Raw genomic sequence first — 20471 nt, forward strand, 5'->3', positions numbered from 1 at the left:
TCGCTTTCTGCTGGGTTGCTTGGTATAGGAATATGAAACGTGGCGAAAGCGCTAATTCGAAGACTTAATTTGGCTATTAAGTGCGAATCATTAAGGTGGACAACTCTAAAATGCTATGCTTCCGTGAACGTTTAAATAAAAATTACAAATACAGATGAAGTAGTTAGAGCAAAACTTATAAAGAGGTAATAATTGTCATATTGACTCAAATATAGCGTCCAATGAATAGTTTCTCTTACTAAAGAACTAACGTTATGAAGACCGGCAGATATCCTTTCACCACTTTCTGTGTTCATGTATAGGACAGAAGTCGAAGCGACTGCTGCACTAGAGGTCACGCAATAGATGCTGAATGTGCTTTATCCGAGACAGCCGGTAGTTCAGTTCCTAGAGGCTGAGAGCATAAAAATTCCGAGTTTACTTTTTCACATGCATTTTCGGACCACCCTAGCGCACATCCTTCTAATTAACCGAACCTGATAGGCTACTACAAGTTATGGTAACGTATTAGAAACACAGGGCCCACTGAAGCACGAGCTGCAGTTTTCACTAGCTGGCTTAGGAAATACCTAGAATATCCCTGCAGGAAATGTATCTAACTATAAGATAACTTTAAGTTGATTAGGAAGGAGCTAAAAGTCACTATTATCTGTATATTTTTTTTGACGAAAACTAACTATATTTCTATGGCGATGGCCGCGAAATAGTCAAGGGTGGTTACCTGTGCATTTGATGCAACTTACTACTTTTGGGCATAAAATATCAATACTTTTTTACTTTATTTATTTTATTACATTTCATATTTGTTTACATATTCTGCTGTAGGTGGTCCCATATTCGAACTCCGTCAAATATAACTTCAAAATGTTAATATGAAATTTCGATCTTCCTTTTATTTGTCCTAAATTCGAAAAAGTATTTGCGAAGTGCAGGATATTTAAATACAAAAGCGTTTAAAGAAAACAATCTCCCGCATTATATTACTAGTCAAGTAGTTCAAATTAGCTTTTTGTAGCTAACTACAAGTCATATATTTTATAGAAATCCCGCGAAAAAGCTAACTACGATTGGGCTGTTTTTTATCAATTGGTAATTTTTTTCTGCGGGGATATCTGTGGTACACAACTACTACTCGGTAGTACTCTGAAATGCATTCACCTTGAAAAAGGTCTCAGCCCATACGTCCAGGGTCTAAATCTTGTCACCCACAAAAGTGCGAAATCGGCATGTCTGATATATTTATATTGCACTTATTGTACAGTATGTTTAAAAATAATAAATTATGCAGTAGGTAATATTAAAATATATATATTTTTAAATTGAAACTGAATATTCATCAAGAGAGAGTGTAGTCAAATTAGAAGATTTTTTTCCATCATTCTCAATAATTGGTTTTGCATACTGCGAAAATAGTCGCAGGAAGAGTACAACTTGATTTGTGGAAATTAAGATCCTACGGAACCACCGTCATCTAGAAAATAGAGGTCTTCAACGTTTTACTTCTTCAAGGGAATAATCATTTGAAGATATTAACTAAATAAACTTAACCCAACGTTATTATTTATACCTGGTAATCAGCAAGAAATTTATCCCATATTATTCGATTTTTTTGTTGGTTAATGCGTCTTGTTTTTGTTAAAAATTCTATTATATGCCCCTAAATATATTTTTTTTTAAGATTTCCATGCAATCGGCAGCAAATCTTTGTTTTCACTGACCCCTATTAAAATTTGATATTCAACTTTTTTGGGGCACAAATATGTTAACCCTCTAGCGGCAATTTTTGAAAAACTGTTATTGTAGTTGTTTAAGGGTTGAAATATTCTAGAAAAAATGTATTTTGAATTACATATGTATAAAACCATTTTATGCATAAAATACTAAATGTATATCGGCAAAGTCCTTTTAATTTTAGAATTATTGTTTGAAAAATGTGGCGTGCAAATTTGTCACACCACTTTTAATAGCATTAAACTTTATCAAGAAAATAAAAACACAGTCTACTAATTTTTGGAGCTTTTTTAAATATTTTATAGCAGTTTACTCTTCAGTACAGTGGTGAGAAAAATGTAAAAAGAGCAAGAGTGCTCGTCGAATCGACGAAGACTACACGTTTAGGTTCAATATTGGATGTTTTTTTGGGACGAATTTCCGTGATCCCTTGTCAATTTTGATTTCGAAACAACAGCAAACAAAAAGGAAATTAGAATTAGACTTTTACAAAAAAGTGTAACCTTTGACCCACTGTAAAAAGAATTTTCACAGGGTCAAGCAAAACCATTTTGGGATTGCACTTCTTCGTACGAATAATAACGGTTAAGCATAGTTTGGTTGAGCCTTAGCAATGGCTGCCCCCGACAGCTGCAGAACAAGTTGGCTACCCGAACCCACGAAGCTTCGAAAATCCCTGCGACTGTCATTAACGTATTCAAACAAAAAAAAAAAAAAATAAATTGTTGACAACCGTGCAAAAAATCGTCAGTTTTTTCGTTATTTGACTGTAATACTAACCGATGGGAGATTTTTTTAATTTTTAATATATTTTTTTTTTTGCTTTACTCTGTAAGAAAATCTACCAGAAATAAGTACTAAACTTCATTGCCCACCGTATACGCAGTTGTTTTTTTTTTGTGTTTTAACCAGTTTTGACTGCCTTTTCAGTTTCGGGGAGCTTTTGTAATGTCTTTAAATTTTGATGGAATTTTAATAAGGGTTCTACATGTAATATAATTTGTAATTATTATTATTATTTTTTTCGTTTCTTATTATCAATATATCTATGCGCTTGTTTTTTCGTTTTTATTCACTTTATTTTTAATTATTCAGAATTGTGTTTTATGCCTTAATGTATTTAAGTATATTAACTCTTAAATCTTATAACTGATATTTTTAACTATTAATGTACTATATACTCAATCTAAATTAGGGTTTTACATCTTGCATTTGTGGCTTTTGAAATTTAAACACATTTTAACAGCTAGCTTGAATTTATTTTTATTTTTTTCTAACTTTCTGCTTCAGTTCACTTTGACTCTATTTGCTTCGTGTTGTTTTCACTTATTCTATTCATTTATTTGTTACTTCATTGATACTCACATAGCTAGGGTTTCATATTGATTGAAATTAGCTCTTTAATTGGTAACAAAATCTTAACTTATTTCATTACAATTAATGGCATTTTTAGTTTGTATGTGTTGAATTTTTTGTTAGTTTTTATTTTTTGTGTGTGTGTTTTTTTTTATTCATGAAAATGTACAAAGTTAGCGCAAATAACTGAGCTGGACAAAGTTTTTTTATATACAAAAATATTTTACAACTAAATTTCGGTGAAATTTTATTTAAATAATAAGCATAATTTCATTTTATTCATATAAATACGAATACTTTTTCAATTTATTTAATTTATACATATGTGGTTAAATGGTTTTTTTTTGTGATTTTTAATCTAATAATTTTTTTTTCACAAATAGTAATTTACAATAATTATGTATCAATTAGCTTTTTTTTTGTATTCCCACATTGCTGTAATGCTATTTACATTTTTTGCTTACATTGCACCATTTTATGTCCGATTAGTTTTTATATATTTACTGGAACACTAATTAATAATACAATTAAATTGTGCTAAAATTTATTATTTACTGCTAGTTATTATTTTATTTTATTAATCTGTTTTTACTCTCTATGCTTTGCTTTGCTATTAGATCTAAATTGAAAATATCTTAAATAGGATTATTTTTTATATTATTCGTTAAGTCAAATTAAGGTTTTAGTCTTAAGTTAAGAAAATGCGTCTGAAAAAGAAAGAGAGAAACAAATGTTTAAGTTAAAAAAAATCGCATATCTATAATATGTAAGTATGAAATGCAGTGTATGAAACAGTGAAATTAGTGCCAAAAATGAGAAAATGGCAGAATTTTTTTGAACACTCCTAAGCTAAGTAATATGATAGTTCGAGTACACTAAAGCACCCATGTTCCAGGTTTATGTTTTAAACGAGCTAAAGACGATATATCCGATAATCAGTTTGGCTTCCGAAAATATAAATTTTTTACCCAGCTGGCAGACGACGCAAAAGGTTGTTCGCGTTAGCTCGGAGGTCCTAAGGAATATTGCTTAAGGGCTAACTATAATATGAATAAGCAAGCGTATGCAAACGTGCGAATACACATAAATCCTATTCTGAAACTATAATGTGCTTAACATCAAGTTTCGTCAAGTTTCGCCAAACGTCATTTGCTTAAGGAAAGAGCGATACTGATCGCACCATCCGTACGGAATCAGCTGTTTGTCCTCGCACGTATGTATGTACATATGTAACACATGCAGTGTTGCCGCATTGTTTTTTTTACCGAAATTGGTAATTTTTTCTTTATTTATCATATTTGGTAATTTGGTAACTTATTTTTCAACTTGGTAACTTTTTCGATTCAGTCCTACATGTAACACAGGTCAAAAGAAGTTCTGGTTCCACATTATGAAGTGGACCGTAAGCGTTTCCTTTTACAGAAACACCAGGCTATCCTGAAAGCTTCGCAGGGCGAACAGTTCTTCGGCGTTTCTAGGTTACTAAAATTGTGTTATATCTAATTAAATGTGGCAACACTGAACTCATGTAAGTAAAATATAGCCACCTAATAGTCTACACTACGTTGCTTATGCATTTGACAGACTTTTCGTTCATTTTCTGACAGTCAGTTACGGCAGCTTATTCATATTATAGTTAGCCTTTAAGTAGTAACCCTAGACATCGAAAATGCGGGGTACATTTGGGGTCAAGAGAGCCGGAGGAGCCTAGTATTATGAGAAAGAAGGATCTACATATAAAAAAATAAATGCGGTCTTTTACTAAAAAGTTCATTGTGATGCTACATATTGGCTGAATTTCTTTATTCATTCTGAACATTTGGAATAAACTTTTTTGTTTATTTATTCTTTAGAACATTCCTGATGATATGTTGACGTATATTTTAAACGCATTCTGTTTATTCCGGCTGTGAAATCGGATTATCCGGAATGTATAAAGAAACGCAGCCATTATAGTAAAAAAAAAAAATAAAAGTCGTACCTCGGGCTGTCCCCGTTCCGATTCTAGTAATGCATTTACAGCCGTTCCTGAATATTTTTGAAATGTCAGTTAGGCTACTCTGAACAGTGGTTAAAAACCGAAATTTAATGTTCACAATTCACTGAAGCCTTCGTTATTCACACAATTTAATTAATTTGTAAGAGACCAGTTGCGCCAATTTGTGAATTTTTCTTTGTTTGTATTAAATTTTTTAGTGCAAAGTGCAGAAAAAGTAGCAGTTTTGAAGAAAATCGTTTCTCCTGTTCCAGTTAACAAATGTAACATAATAAAAACGAGTTGAAAATAATCGTAGGGCGCTCCCAAAATTAAAAAAAAAAATCACAAAAAAAAATTTGAAATGTTTTATACAAAATTTTGATCAAAATTAAAAAAAAACAAGTAAGAAAGTCTAAGTTCGGGCGGAGCCGAACATTAAATACCCGGCGCAAGTATTAAATATATGTTTCTTCACCTTTCCGAAACCTACCGCTAGATGGTAAACCGGGGTGTATCCATTTTGAGTAAATTAGCGTCCTTACATTTCGAAAGATTGAAGTTTCAAGCATTTCTGAAATTTACTGTGATATGAAAAGCAGCCGTAATTTTTGTTCGATTTCAATAATTTTCAACGTTTTGCTTCTATGTGGCAAGCACAATAACCACACCGAGTTTGGTACAGATTGGTAGAACGGTTACCGAGATACATATATGTTATCAAAGGGTGGGCGGTGCCACGCCCATTTTTTAAATTTTATCCTAAGCGTGTTTCTTGGTAAAGAATTGTTGCAAGCATCAATTTTGAATAAATTAGCTTCAATAATTACTGATTTATCGAAGATTTTGTATTTCTCTAAATTACCGTTATATGGGATGTGGGCGTGGTTATTGTCCGATTTTAAAAAATTTCGGCCTATTCGTATGTTATACCAAGGTTAACAACTGTGCAAAGTTTGCAATAAATTGATGCAGCGGTTACCAAGATATACACATGTAACCATAAGTGGGCGTGGCTACGCCCATTTTCAAAAAAATGTTAATATTCTTATTTTTCGTCTAAAATTTATTATAAATATCAATTTTGAGTGAATAATCTTCAGTAGTTACTAAAATATCGCACTTTTCGTATTTCTGAAAATTACCGTTATATGGGAGGTAGGCGTGGTTATTGTCCGATTTCGCCCATTTTCAATACCATCCGTCCCATGCCCAAAAGAAGTCCACGTACCAAGTTTCGTTAAGATATCTCAATTCTTACTCGAGTTATCGTGTGCACAGACGGACGGACGGACGGACGGACGGACGGACGGACGGACGGACGGACGGACGGACGGACGGACAGACAGTCACCGCTTAATCGATTTCTCTTTTCATTCTGATCATTTATGTATACATTTGTCTATATCTATCTCGATTCGTTTTGCCTGTTACAAACAACCGTTATGTGAACAAAGTTATAATACCCTTGTGCACAAGTGCGCTCGGGTATAAAAATTGTTGAGTCTCTAGAAAAAGGTGGGGTATGCAGTTTTATAGATCACTAAATTTAAGTAAGTAAAACAAAGTGCAATTTGAAAGTGGCTAAGAGGTCGCGTTGATTCTTACAGTGAACAGAAATTTTAATTTTGAACCACTGTGCTCTGGTGCGCCAGGCCTCATTTCTACCTTAGAATGCCCATACGACGCTACTTCGATGACCGCTGGCGAGTACGAAACCTCGCCAAGTGTGAAAACTCGAAAAATCTCAAACGGCGTTTCCGCACGCTCTGTGCTGGTTCATTTGCTTTGGAACATTATATGCGACGGAGTTTTTCGCCTTAAAATGCCCAAGGCGACCGAGGTAATTGGTTTTGCGGACGACAACGCGGCTTATTGATGTTTTCGGGACGAATAAGGCTGACATCAACGCCATCAAAAAAAAAAAAGAGCTGAACGGGGCAAGGGGGACTTGCGACGTATACTGCAGCCGCCATGTAAATTCAGTCGCAGAGTTTTTCTTGGTAAATGTGAACCCGGGGGGTTGAAAAAGTCCATTTTGTTTGCAAAGTTCAAGCTTCGTTTTTTGGTAGGAGTTCTGTCAGATCAGTGTCCGCTCGCAATTCACAGTTTGCGACTTTCTGTTCATTACTAGCATAGCTGCTTTTTAAATTAAGTAGTGGAATCATCTCAACATGCTTCACTAGATTTTCCCCGAGTAACTTGACTCGCAATTTACATATATATAATCCCAATAAAATTTCGAGAATTGATACAAATCGTACTGATAACTAAGTGTCCACATTTGCGCCCAAATCGTTATGACCAACGCTGCTTTTCTTGAGTCAAATACTTGCAAATTTTTTTTATATATTTTGGTATTCCTTAACCCTCCGACTAGTTACTTGAAATACGCTTAACCATATGTGGTGGTCTGACAGACCACAAAGTATTGTATAAGTGGGACTACCCAAGCAAAGTTATTGGATACACCAAAAGTGTTACAGTGTTTATTAAATATAGAAACAACAATGAAGATTTGTTGCATAAATGAATTACTGGTAAATTTATTAAATTTGTATGTCAATACAAAGAGCATTATATTCATATAAATCCTTAGTTTTTGGAACCCGTTGGTATTTCCTTAGCAATGCATGTGTTTTTGTTGTTTTAGTGGCGACTTCGCTTTGCCTAAATCGGCTGAACCTTCAATATTTTTCGTCAGGCTCATCTAACTGTAGATCCAGGAAGTGTGCCACTCCAACTGGATTGGTCCTTAGGGAGAAGGGCGTTAGTTGAGTTGGGCTTAGGCGGCATGCGATGAGATATCTCGAGCCGTGAGTTGACTCTCTGCATGTCGGGAATACATTGGGTACTGCTGCTTTTATCCTACTCAGGTAGGAGTTTATCCTGCTGCAGTAGACAAAGCGAAGTGTTCCTATGTTGGTTCGAGTCTCGCGAGACAGATGAAGCACTGTCTCGCCAACGTCAGATGGCTGTATTCCCAATCATCATGCAAAGATCGGATGTTGGTTTAAGTAGAGACCGACTCCTTAATGCCGTTAGTAACCTATCGGTACGGTGTCGGATCCAGAGGTTGTTCTACGAACCTCTGTGATTCGTCCGCTAGCTCATATATATACCTTTTGACGTGCCTAGGAGAGGCTTCTGCGGCAAGCAGGTGTCTGTTCGGGTACCCACGTCTGTGGAACCCTACTAAGAACTGCCCGCAAAGCATAGTTTTGTGCTTTCTGAGCCTCGTTACGTAGCTGGGGTTGTGGCGACTTCAGAAGCCATCCGGTAGTGGTCCCGAGTACCGTATTTTAGCTTGTCTGTAGAGACGTCCACCGCGTCTTGCTAGTACCCGCCGACTACACGGATGATGTATAGTTTAGATGTGTAACGTATCTTTCTTTAATGTGAATAACAAACAGCAGACTTAAATTTCATAGGACAACCGGCCGATTTGAGGCAGACGGTGCATATACAGACAATTACCTTGGAATGCTACCGAAGGAAATGTAGGCTAAATGAGCAAAATAAGGTCCATATTATGAATAGTACTAGGTTAATTTATCTTGGTCTGACAGACCACAACCTGGAAAAGCGCACAAATAATAAAAAAACTGCTGTCATGAGACAGTTTGGCGAAAAATGTTGTGGAACCCATTTTTGGTGAATTTTTTCAAAAATGGTCTGTCAGACTAGAACGCTAGTTGTAGGGTTAAAGTAGATGGTAGATTCATTTGCTATTCTTTTAACATCGCGCAATTTAAAAGATGAATAATTAAATGGGCTAAGCCAGGGCTTACGCCAAAGGAATTAGGCCCTTCTAAAAATACCCCCGTAGAAATGTTGCTGAAGGCTCCCAATTTCTAAAAAAAAACTATAGCTTTTTCTATAACCTGCAGCGTTCATAATGAGCTTGACTTATAGGTATGTAAATATAAAATTAAATTCTAATCCTATAAGCAAATGTGTATTTCTTTCAGAAAAGGCTTTTTAGTTTTCCACTCACCTTATACCCAGCGTATTCACCAGCACACACGGGGCCAAGAGATATTTAAATATCGCTGCAATCCGATCGGCCGAGGAAGTTTTTCGTGATATAGCCGCCATATTATCGCCTGCAAGAAAAAAACAATTTAAAAAACAAAGTTACAAAGTTACATTAGCAAAAATATCAAAAAATAGTACGTCTAGTAAATATAAATGCAAATTGCAAATGAAAATCCAGATGCAAATCTGTGAAAAGTGAATTATTTCCCGTTTTTTATTTCCTAACTATTTGGCAACAATCAAAATTGCAAGCATATTGCTTGCGGAGTATATTTGCATAAAATTTCATCTAAATGCAAAAATTGCAACTATGGCAAATCTGACAAAAAAAGGTAAAAAGAACCAAACCGAGTAAATGAGAAAAAATTCGATGCAAAATTTGATGGCAAGTGGGTAGTTTGCATGTGGAAGCAGGCTGGGGTCACTTGATTGAGAGCAGCTGTTGTCCACATTAGCACGTTTAGTTATTCTTTTCAAAAGTAATTGACTTTTAATGAATAGATTCCACAAAATGTAAAATTGTAAGCTGACAAATATTTTGTGCGCAAAAAAAAAAAAACAAAAACAATTTGAAATACTGCATAAAAACTCTGTTGACTTTATTATTACTGTACAATGTGCAATTTTAAATACAATCTCCACTTTAGTTGGCACATTTGCAAATTTCGCTTGAGCATTAAAATAAAGTACAACTAAATCTTTTTGCATATATTTCCACTCACCTTTCGACACGAAAACGTAAATGCTCGCTGGCTCTGTATTACTGGCCGAACACGTATAATTGCCCGAATCAGAAATTTGCGGCTCCCGTATGATGAGACGACTTTGTGTTCGCGGTCCAGGTGTAGTTTCAATTGAAATGTCACGCCTCGAATCGTAATAGTTTATAAGGCGATCGTTTTTCTGCCAATATACGTATTGTGGTGGAGTTGGACTCTGAAATGTAGAACAGAAAATGTATAGTTAATGTGTTTTCGGGGTATTCATGTAAGCGGACTTGAATGTATTTTTTTTTACTGTGTATAAAAGATTTTAAGCAAAACTTATTAAACAGTTATGCGTATTTTATTGCAGCTCCTGTTTCCTAAAGTGTCAAACAAAAATCCTGCTTTTATATATATCATAGTGGGCCACTCGTTTAGATTTAGAGGATGTGTACTGCGACCTTAGAGCTCATCATAACACATCGTCCAGCCATAGTGCTCTGAAGAATCCAAGCAGTTTTGAGCGCGGTAGGGAGTGAATATACTTAACCTCTGGCTACATCGTTTCCAGGTGTGTTAATCTTCTTCTTGTAAAGGCATCGCATTCTAAGAGGATACGCAGTGCGGTTTCTGGTACCAAATAGCAATACCGACACAAGTCGTTTGCACAAACCCACAGGGTATGCATATGGGCCCGCACTCTGCAGTGATCCGTTAGCATCCCTCGTATAAATCTCAGGTTAATCTTTCGAAGGGTTATTAGTTCTCTAGACCTTTTGGGGTTATAAGTTCCAAGACGTTTTTGTGCCTGCCCCTCAACCATTTACCCTGATTTTGGAGGAGATCTCCAGGTGTTAGCGACCGTATGAATTCTTCACTTGGCCAGAGTTGGCCTAGGTGCCCCTCCCGTCTATTCTCAACTACCTCGCAACCGCGAAACAGATGCAGAGGAGTCTCCTCAGTAACATTGCAGAAACGACATTGGTCGGTCGACCAGATACCTAGCTTATGCAGGTGACTTTTCAGTCTGAAGTGACCCCTCAGAAAACCTGACAATATCCTTACACTCTCTTTGGGGAGGTTTATTATTGCCCTATACCTTGTAAGGTTGTAACCTCACAGTAGGCTTATAGCATGGCGTAGGCCTTCCATGTTATGCGAGTGTAGATTCCTTACTGTGTTCCTTTCCTTCCTGAGCTATTCCTTTATTGTATTAGGTCCAATCGCTATTAAGGGCTCGGGCCCTATAGGCGACGAGGCGGCTGCCTTTTAGAATGACCACGTTTTAGCTTTCCCTGATTCCATATATACACATCTGAAGTTGCCTTTTTTTGCCTTTTTTAATATATTCCTTAAAAATACCTTAAATGCCATCACTATTATATGAGGTTAGGTTAAAAGTCGAAAATATGAGCCAATTGTTAATTGCTCCTGTACGCGCTTTCTAGTGAACACGTTGCGCGCATAGGCGGTGACCGTGCATGGGTCACGATGCGTGCGCGCTGTGACAAATGTTGTTGTAAGTCAAAAACAGAAAAGATCTAACAATTTTTTCTTTTACAAATATTTTTTTCACTAAATGCAGTTTTCGCAAATATAAACGAAATGGAAAAAACTCATCGAGAACATATTTTTAATGCAACTTGAATATTTATAGTGTTTGAATTAAAAAAAATATATTTTTTTCTAAATTGTAAATAATATTTTTTTTAAAGCTCTAATGTCACTACGCTAACAAAAACAATTTCATCAACTTTCGTCACATACTTTAAGAGAAAATGAGTTTTGAAAAAAAGGTTACTTAAAAATAGATACATTTGATTATAAAAACTATAAAAATTAAAATTTTTCAAAAAAATTCTCAGAATCCCTTTCACATCTATAAAGTTGGGAAATGTTCACCCAACTAATTTCGTGCTCTGCAATACGGTGGCTTACATTCGAATGTAAACGTGTCGTCAGATATTATTGATATTTTAAACTAGTGCTGGTACTTGTTTTTAATTTATTGACTTCAAGCGAATGTCATATTAAAAACTTTTGCTATGTTTTGTGACAATAAGGAAATATCGAAGGGAGGAACCATTTCTAGAAGTTTATGTTTACTTCGTCATAACCCTAAAAAAGCCAAATATAATACTTGCTATGGTTTTATGCTACACTTTAATATAATCATTTAAAAAAGGCCACAAGAAAATATGCATAAGGCTGTTGGTATGACATACAAACATTTTGCTGATTGGTAGCTACATATTAGAGATACAGTGGCAGTGCATAATTCACACGTGCCTACTAAAACAAGGCTGAGTTTTCTATTAAAGTGATTTATTATTTTAACGATAGCATTCGATATTTTTTTTTATATGTATATGAGTCAAAAAGGAAATTAAACAACTGGACAAAAACAATATATGCGCTTAGGTCATCAAATGCATACGAAAACTTCATAGCCACACAAGCAAATATTTCATACATACACGTGCATGTGTGCGTGTACGTCTACGAGCGTTTGAGAAAAACACTTGAGTGCAAAAGTTACCAGAGACTTGTAGAAAATTCCAAAATTGAAAAATTTTATTTGTCATGCAAGTGCCCACTCTACAAATCAAACGAAAATACACAACCGCCCACAGATAATGTCGATGCAGCAAACTCAATAAAAAAAAGTTAAACTTTTTCATAAAACGTAAGGAAGTATTTTGCAGCGCGCTGGACAGTGGTCAGTTTTTTTTAAAGAGAGTATGAAACAAAAAAAAAAAAACTGCTGTTAAATTTTTTCGATCTGCACTCGTTGAGAGCTAAGCGCGTTTGAGTGTTTGTGCCGTCTGCTTTTCTGGCTTACTTTGAATACGCAATCCCGCCGCTTGCCCTGCTTTACTTCCACGTCACACCTCACCGCATGACTTAGGATATTCACTTTGTATTCGTATTGCTGTTGTGCGTTTGCGTGCGCTGCATTGCAACGAAGTCATGAGCATACATACATATCATGCATTCCATTTATATACATATTTCCGTGTGTGTTGCATGGCTCAGCAATTCAGATGCTCTACTCAAAAGCTGCACACTGTTTGTTCGCAAACTTTGTATGAGCATACATATACATATATATATATATATGCGAATATGCGCCTGTGTTTAACATGCTTTTTATGTATGTATGCGGGTGTGTCGAGGTGCATGTTTGCGAGTATGCGGTTGCATGGGTGCGGCAGGTTGCACAAATTCAATTACCACACAGTAAAAACCAGGCACAATGTCGTATGCTCACAGGGCACACCCACAAAAGGCAAAAACATTCAAACATACATATACTATGGTGTGCTGTTTTTGTGTGCGCATACATGCGTACTAGTACGTGTTCAGCAGCACCGATGCATTACGCTTTTTCATTTATGCGGTGCATGGTCATTCCTTTAGCGCTTCTGCCCGATTTTTTAAAGCTATTTTTTCGGTAGAAACACATTTTTTGTTGTTTGGCTTCGCATGAGCAGCCATGCCGTTTTATCTCCGTTTTTTTTTGTAGACGGATATTTGGTCAGCTATTCGCTCGTACATGCGAGGTATGCACACACAAGTTTTTGCTTTTAAGCGCCACATTGATGAAACGGTGAATGGTGGGGATTTCATTCGTAGACTGCTATTGAAAGGGTCGTATGTAATAAAAGATCATAAGGATTTATCTCACTTATACATAGCGGATTTTATGAATTCTTTGAAAAAATAAGCTACCCATTTTTCGGTTTGTTGAACTTCGGTTCATATCGATTTTTGATGGTTGAGGTTTTAAGATAGATTAAGTAAAATTTGAAAGAGTATTCCATTGAATAAAAAAAAAATATTTTGAGTGAAATGTGATATCATCGTTGGTTGGGTATCGGGTATGGCCGGCTATACGCCATGGCTACTCTTGCGTCCTCACTTAGGTTTTAAGGGCAAGCACCTGGAATGTCCGAACCCTTAATGGTCAGATGAGCGCATGCCCGACGATTGGGTTTTAAAGTGTTCTCTGCCCGATATACAAGAAAGCCGACCCCACCATTCGCGCCAACAACCGCGGGATCCGCCCTCTAAGCTTAGGATACAAAGTCTTATCGAGCGCATTGTGTGAAAGACTGAAGCTCGCCGTTAACGAAATCATTCGGCCTTATCAGTGTGACTCTGGTCCTAACAAATCCACCATACACAATGTATTTACAATAAGCCAAATCTTAGAAAAGAGCCGTGGGAAAAGGTTCGGAACTCACAATTGTCGACTTCAAAGCCGCTTTCGATAGCACTAAAAGGAGTTGCCTATACATCGCGGTGTCTGAATTTGGTATCCCCGCGAAAAAGATAAGGTTATGTAAAATGAAATTGAGCAATACCACCAGCTCCATAAAAATTGGGAAGGTCCCCTCCGAGCCGTTTGCTACCAAACGATGCTTCAGATAAGGCCACTCCCTTTCATGTGTTATTTTAACTTTATATTGGAGACGATAACAAGAGCCGCAGAACTGAACCACTCAGGAAGAATTTACTACAAAAGCGTACAATTGCTGGTGTATGCCGATGATGTCGATATCATCGGTAACAAAATCCAGGTTAGATAAGGCAGTAAAGCGAATAGATCTGGTAGTAAACGAGGACAAGATGAAGCATCTTCTGCCATCGTTTGTTTTGATATAGCAGCGGAGAACAGCGACCGAACATAATAGTTATTGATGAAATCTGTCATGGAAAAATTCACTAAATATGAAGGAAATATTCTACATCTAAGTGATACATACCAATCGATTTCTTTTTTCACCGAGACTCAAATTTTAAAATAAATTTGTATTTGCAATTTTTATAAAAAACTACAAAAATAACAATTATTTTTGGTTTTTATATTACAAATCCAAAATAACAAATATTTTTAATTTTTTTATATTATGTGTCTTAGATAACAGTTTATTTTTATTTATAAAAGTCATCAATAAAAATCAGTCCGTGAGGTTTACTTTTAAAAGTCATCAATATGAATCAGTCACCGACTTTTATTTCTTAAATCATTCGTATAAAAGTCATGAAAATTTTTCGCAGTTAAGAAGGTGTTGCGAGGCAAAAGTTTACTACGACTTATACAAATGACTTTTGTAAGTTTGATTTAAAAAATAAAGGTCAGTAACTGATTTTTATTTATGACTTTTATAAACAAAAGTCTTTGATAACTGTTATATATATATTCTCTCATCCCTTGAGAAAGTTGGTTTGAAGACAAACCGGATTTGCTGTTGTGCCATCTTCAGTGTTCTAACGAACGAAAAATTACACTGAAGATGGCACATCGCTGTAACCGGTTTGTGTCCACACCATATTTGAAGAGGGGTGAAGGAAAGTTTTCCGACAATTTAAACTTATGGTTTAATTATTAATAATTAGTTGCAACTTTTTCTTCTTTTTTACTGCCGTTTTTTTATGACTTGTTCCGTGTTTTGACTTTAAATTAGATATTATATGCGTTCACGTCCTATTCTTGTTCCAATTAAATCAACTTGGGTTTTACCGAACAAAAACTTCGGAATTACACTCTACCAATCCACGTAAACGGCACATTTCAGATTTAAAATATTAATTTAACTACTTCAATATCTTCTCTCTCAAACATCGTGCTTATCAAAAAAATTATATTCTTGATAACAAGTTTTCCTATGAAATCTCGACACGAATTAATTTTAAACTGAGCCACAAAATTTGGCATGCTTTGGCAGAAGGACTTCAAAACTCTTTGTATGAGTACTTCTGGCGAATACTCCAAGCAGCTAAGAGCCAAAAATTGAAACGGTATGCAAAGTAAGTGCAGGCAAAATACTTAATGCAGCATGCGCTGCAACAAAATGCCAGAGAGCTTGCAACAATATATTGCACACTCGTAATTTCAATAACTTTAGTAGTTGCGACGGTGGTGGCAGCGGCAGCGGCAGCAGCGTAAGTAAACGAAAACGGTTTTCGCTCGGATTATTTACTTGGAATAACCGCTGCGGCCATAGCCACTACCACCCACCTCACGCGCACAACCATACTTAGCGGCAATAAAATCAACAGCAAACGTGGCGTAAAAGGCATTGAAAGCATTGCTGTATGTTTGAAGTTTAGTATTTTTATTGCAACAGTTTTCACGTTGTGGCATATGTACACATGCATATATGTACCTAAAAACGGACATGTACATAAGTATATGTACAGATATATACTCCAAATATGGACATTTGTATATATTTAGGTATGATTTTCTTGGCCAACAACATCAATTGCTAACAATTTAACTTTAACGGCAATTCACTAAAGCAAATCTAGACCAACACACACCCAAATACCTATGTATGTGTGGATGTAAATGGGACTTATATGCACATATGTATGTATGATTTTATTGTATGTGGCTATATAAGTAATTGTAATCACCGTCGAGTGGCTAGAAGCTATAAAGGATATTGCGCGCCCTACGCTAAGTGAGTGAGCGCTGCGGCAAGTTCGCCTACATACATGTGTATGTTTTCGTAGATACCTATATACATATATGTATGTACATACATATATCGCTGTGTCCCAGCGTAAGTATTTTACTACACATTTCGCTTATATTAAATTTAATGGCACTCGAAATTGTTACAGCTGCTGTTGCGCTATGCTGCACTTACATACTTGCACTTCATTCAGTTGCTCAGCTCGCTCTTGGCGGCGTCATACTATAAATTTTCATTAACCCAACAAATTTGAATTTCTGTGGCAAGTAAACGTAAATTGTGTGGCCAACATAAATCTTAGCAAAAGTTGTGTTGAAGTGCAGTTTATGTATGTAAAGTAAATAGTCTTTGGTGTATTGGCAACTAAAAGCGCACATTTGGCATTGGTGTGTTTCGTGTTCGCTGGCCTTGGCATATATTATTTCCCCCTTTTTGCAAACGTGTATGTACCCTGCGGAAAATCAACTACTGCGAAAGCAATTTAATAAGTGCTTTTTATTAGCCATCAGTAAATAGTTGAAATGTTTAAATTTTCTTGTAAGCAACTGACTTTATAAATATGGCGATGATCTAGGAGCAAGTGAATTGTCTGAGTCTGCATGTGATGTAAATCACGTCGTAGAGAACTTTAAAAGCATTAGCTGTAATGCTGCATTTATTTCAAAGAAATTTATTTCCGACTACTTTTTCAATTGAATAATTTTTGAGACTGTCTTCTTTATTCCGACAGGGTATGTTTATGTGTGTGTGTATTTTTATTTCTTGTTGCTTACCTTTTCAATTATGCAGACGAGATTTATTGTAGATCCCATGTCGACATGCAGCTCACCGGAGCCCAGTATAAATGCCTCGGGTACGACTACTTGCAGATTCACAAAATGTGAAATGATGCCTGTCGGCGTGGATACCTGTGTGGAGGTAGGCGAAGGAAAAAACATAGTTTCATTATAAAAATTGTGTTATTTAAAAATGAATGTAGCTATGCAATGCATAGTATATGTGTATATATACGATGGTTGCCTTTTATATTTCAGGCCTTAAGCACTTATGGTGTTGTTGGCAGGGCTCCAAAATAACTCTTAACCGAAAAACCATATTGGTTCTTCTCGGATACTTATCACAATGCGCAAGCACATAAAGGTTTCCCTCGGAGAGATATATAAATGCGTGCAATATTTTCGTTGTCCTCTGAGATTTATATTTAATAATTAAAAATAAATCTACTTCGAAGAGATTTATATTTAATTTAAAAAGATAAATCTCTTTTACTGAGATTTACCTTGGAGACATATTGTAGTGGTCGCTTACTTTCGGTTATTAAGAGAGGAATAATATTGTTCACATATAAATGGAGCTGGCATTGAAGAAAATTAAATTAGAAAAGTAAAACCAAAACATTATATCTGGATAAAAAGTAAATTTTTTAATAACTTTAAATTTCATTGTAAGGGGCGAAAATTTCGGCAGTTATTCTGTCTGGTCCATCACGTAATTCTGGACATACTCCATGAACTACTCCTTTAAAGGGTAGTATATATAGTCGTATCTTTATCCAGGTACCCAGGTATGTTTATCTTTTACCGAGTAACCGGGTAGTGGGAGATTGTTATTTGGGTACCTTGTTGCGGGTTATATGTGGCAGATTCTCCGGGTAGTAGTATATTTTTTCTTGTGTGATTTTCTTTATGTGCCTAATTAAGGGTTAAAACCAAGTTAAATTAAGGCTAGTGCAATCGCTTCAAATTTTCTTGCCAATGTGCTGGAAGATATCCTGCTGTTCTCCTCTTGAATTAAAAGGCGATATACTATTAATGGTATAATCAGGGAGGCCAGTAGGGGCGCCATTAGGTGTACCACGAGGTTTATTGTAATTTTTCACTAGGCTAGTGCTATTCATCAGAGTTGTAAAATAATGAAGTCATTTGCAAATAATTACTTGATTTTTTAGCAAATGATTGCAATCAATTTTTGTATTCTATGATTAGGACTAAAAAAAATAAGTCACTATTTAAACAAAATTTTTGTGACTAATTATTAATTTGTAAAGTCTTTTAGTCATTTCTTTGCAATGATTTGAATGCGGTCTCTTTTTGAAGTCATTTGAAATCAGTCAGAAACCTGAATTTTACTGGTATTATATCAGTAAGTAATAAGCTAGTAATACATATATATTTTATTTTAATTTCTACGTTTCTACCTTTCTTGTAAAAAAAAACATTTTTTAATTACATTTGCTGTAATAAGCGACTTGAATTATGCATGAAATTCGTTATATGCACCGGATAATAAATTACTTCGTAATGCGTAAGTAACGCCGATGATGCAACTGTTACCGATATAGGGGCAAATTTTGTCAATGCATTTAGGGGATTTGGTATAAATATACCTTTAATATTCCTCGACGGTAATGGCAGAGATGACACTGATGCTGTGGAAGAAATGGAACTGGAAGCGAAGTCCACCATATTAGATGTGTGCCCCTTACTCTAAGTTTACTGGCTGCTACACATATACTAAGAATTTTGAATATATATATCCCACATACGGAAAACATCAGAATGTAAGTTATTTTAATTGGAATCGTTATTGTTACAAAAAATTAAATAATTTTCCAAGACAAGCGGGAAATAAAAATTGCAACGAAGTATTACTGCATTAATTTTGAAAAATATATTGCTAATGAAACTGGGTTTCATTAAATTATCCAAACTAGTGCTAAAGAAAAATTTTAACACATTAAATTTTTTAATAATTTAGCTTGTTTGCATTCATCAAAAAAATCATGTAATTTTTCTTGGAAGGACTTTTAATAATTACTAATATTTTTTCAGCTTCATTCTATTTTGTTTATTTGTAGAAAAAATCCTGTAAAAACTTTTAGATGTTTTATGAAACTAAAAGCAATGTGCATGTAACTCAGTGTGCTTTTGTTGATTTTTATGTCGTTTGTTGTTGCATACCGATTAAACAATATAACTTGAAACTGAGGTTTTACCTATTTGACGACAAATGCCGTTGAATTTGACATAGTGAAAACCACCCTTAACTTCCGCCACTATATTTTTTTACCTCAAAGTTCTACCCTCAATGTCAACAAACAATTTATACTTCAAAATAAAATTATGTAATGGGTTTTTAATGCTTGTTATACTTTCAATGCAATAAATTATTGCAATATCATTCATACAAAATTTTATTGTTTATAAAAAAAAAATGCATTAGCACTATTTCTTCGGAATTAATGCATTGAAATTTTTTCAAGCTTTAGATTTCAGAAATAAATGCATTAGGTTTTTACATTAACATTAAAATGCTATGCATTAAAAAATTAATGCATTTTTCACAACTCTGCGCTGAAATTCGTTATATGGTTCCATTAAGGCTTTGACTTCATATAAAGAAAAACTGAGCACTTTGTGTGAAAAACTAGAATTGACGAGCGATATTAGATATATGGAGGAATATTTGCAATTGCTGCAACCAAACGCAGATGCTATACAGTCTTTACAAAGAGCTAACGGCATGGTGTACGGTTTCCTTCTACAAAATACTGAAAAATTCGAGAAACCCATACAATGATGTATCTACATACAGACCTGCTGTCTGAGTCTTTTGGAAGAAGATTTTGAAAAAAAGATTCCAGCAATAGTCTTGCTTAGAAGAAGTAAGAAGAATTTATAGCCTACACGGCTGATAAGCCTTCGAAGATAACCATGCTGCACCGTTATCCTACTCTGAAAAGGGCATACATTAAATACAACGCACCCCTGCCTACCTCAGCCGCCGTGGAAAAGCTCGTGTTGTTTGCTTCATACTCCACGTGGAGGACTTCTATTAGATGACAGTTTCGAACAGTTGTTGCTGTTGCACATAAATAATGCTCTATAGGTTCCTCTTTGTTTGTAAATATTTCTGAAGCTTTTGAAATAAATAGGCTGCTATTAATGATTACATGTCGTCTGTATTCAAATTGTTAGAAATATTTTTGTGACTGCACTGAAAAATTAAGTCATTAAGTGACTGCATTCAAAAAGTGAAGCAAATGATTGTGACATCAACTGATTTAAACTGCTTTTCACTAATGCGTAAGGCATAAGTGTTTCCTACTTCATATCAATAAAAAAAAAAAATGAATAAAAAAGGACAAATGCATAATAGTTCCAAACCTCAAAAAAAAAA

General features: G+C 35.2%; 1 protein-coding gene across 1 annotated transcript in view; it reads right to left on the minus strand.

The window, feature by feature from the left end:
• Positions 1–3683: 3683 nt before the first annotated feature.
• Positions 3684–20471, minus strand: part of LOC118742699 (zwei Ig domain protein zig-8) — a gene marked incomplete in the record, with an annotated part of 103551 nt that continues 86763 nt past the window's right edge. Inside the window, 4 exon segments of the mRNA XM_036474965.1 lie at positions 3684–3794; positions 9060–9168; positions 9823–10036; positions 17066–17200. Of these exon segments, the coding sequence (XP_036330858.1) occupies positions 3776–3794; positions 9060–9168; positions 9823–10036; positions 17066–17200 (477 nt within the window).

Source organism: Rhagoletis pomonella, unplaced genomic scaffold, assembly GCF_013731165.1.
Source record: "Rhagoletis pomonella isolate Grant_MI unplaced genomic scaffold, Rhpom_1.0 Rhpom_scaffold_00007, whole genome shotgun sequence".
Lineage (NCBI taxonomy): Eukaryota > Metazoa > Arthropoda > Insecta > Diptera > Tephritidae > Rhagoletis > Rhagoletis pomonella.